This window comes from Galeopterus variegatus, unplaced genomic scaffold, assembly GCF_000696425.1.
Source record: "Galeopterus variegatus unplaced genomic scaffold, G_variegatus-3.0.2 Scaffold2958, whole genome shotgun sequence".
Lineage (NCBI taxonomy): Eukaryota > Metazoa > Chordata > Mammalia > Dermoptera > Cynocephalidae > Galeopterus > Galeopterus variegatus.
The window spans coordinates 2,570-3,364 of record NW_007729069.1 but is presented as its reverse complement, the minus strand read 5'-3'; the positions used below and the strand labels follow the sequence as shown (position 1 = coordinate 3,364).

Below are 795 nucleotides of genomic sequence, written 5' to 3'. Positions count from 1 at the left end.
TTTTTTTTTCTTTCGTCCCTGTGAATCAATGCACAGGGAGTGCTGTTTTCTAAGCAGCCTTTCTTGGAGGCCACGTCTCTGCATGTTCTGGAACTCTGGCTTGCTCACTGTGCATTAGTGGGGGCATTCGCTCCCAGCTCAGGCTCATACCAGCCGCGGCCCCAGCCCCTGAGCTGCGCCTCCGTAATAGAGAAGTTTCATTAGAAGATGCCCGCGTAGCGCCGGCCAACAAAAACCTGAAGCTGTCGAAGCCAGAGCTCCTCAAATTGGCTCTGAAGTGGTGAGCTCAGCATTTATAAGGCTATCCCTGAAGAACCTGTAAACATTTCTATTCTGCGGTTGACTGGAATCATAGCAGCTCCTCTCCTCTCCTCGTCTGTCCTGGCTTCACTTTGCCCAGGCTTCACTGGGTTCCATTCCAGGAAGGAAATATCAACTTCTCATTTTCCCTATTTCTGCCTAGAGGAGGGAGTCAACTGCCTCTTCTTCGGGTTTCAAGAAAGGACATTAAATTAAACCAAATGGAGAAAATCCTTAGACTCCTGCTGTATTTCTCTTTGTTATTTTTCATTCATTGGGCACAAATACCAATTGTCAAATGATATTCAAATGCTACTCCAGGGACTGAGGACAGAGCGTTGGATAAGACGGACCAGCTCCAGCCTCTGACGGGGAGCCTCGGATGATGAACATTTCTAATGGTCCAACTGTTTTCCTAAAAACTGAAAGAAAGCCCCCGACTCAACTAGTTTCAAAATATGCTGACTCCCACTCTAAGGGGACAGGGACACTTCG

At 47.8% G+C, this 795-nt stretch overlaps 1 protein-coding gene across 1 annotated transcript in view; it reads left to right on the top strand.

Moving 5' to 3' along the window:
- LOC103599427 (SPARC-related modular calcium-binding protein 2-like) overlaps nt 1-280 on the top strand; it is a gene marked incomplete at its 3' end in the record, with an annotated part of 81,423 nt that extends 81,143 nt beyond the window's left edge. Inside the window, exon 10 of the mRNA XM_008583537.1 lies at nt 119-280. Within this exon, the coding sequence (XP_008581759.1) occupies nt 119-280 (162 nt within the window). The remainder of the gene's footprint in view (nt 1-118) is intronic.
- Between the last annotated feature and the right edge of the window lie 515 nt (nt 281-795).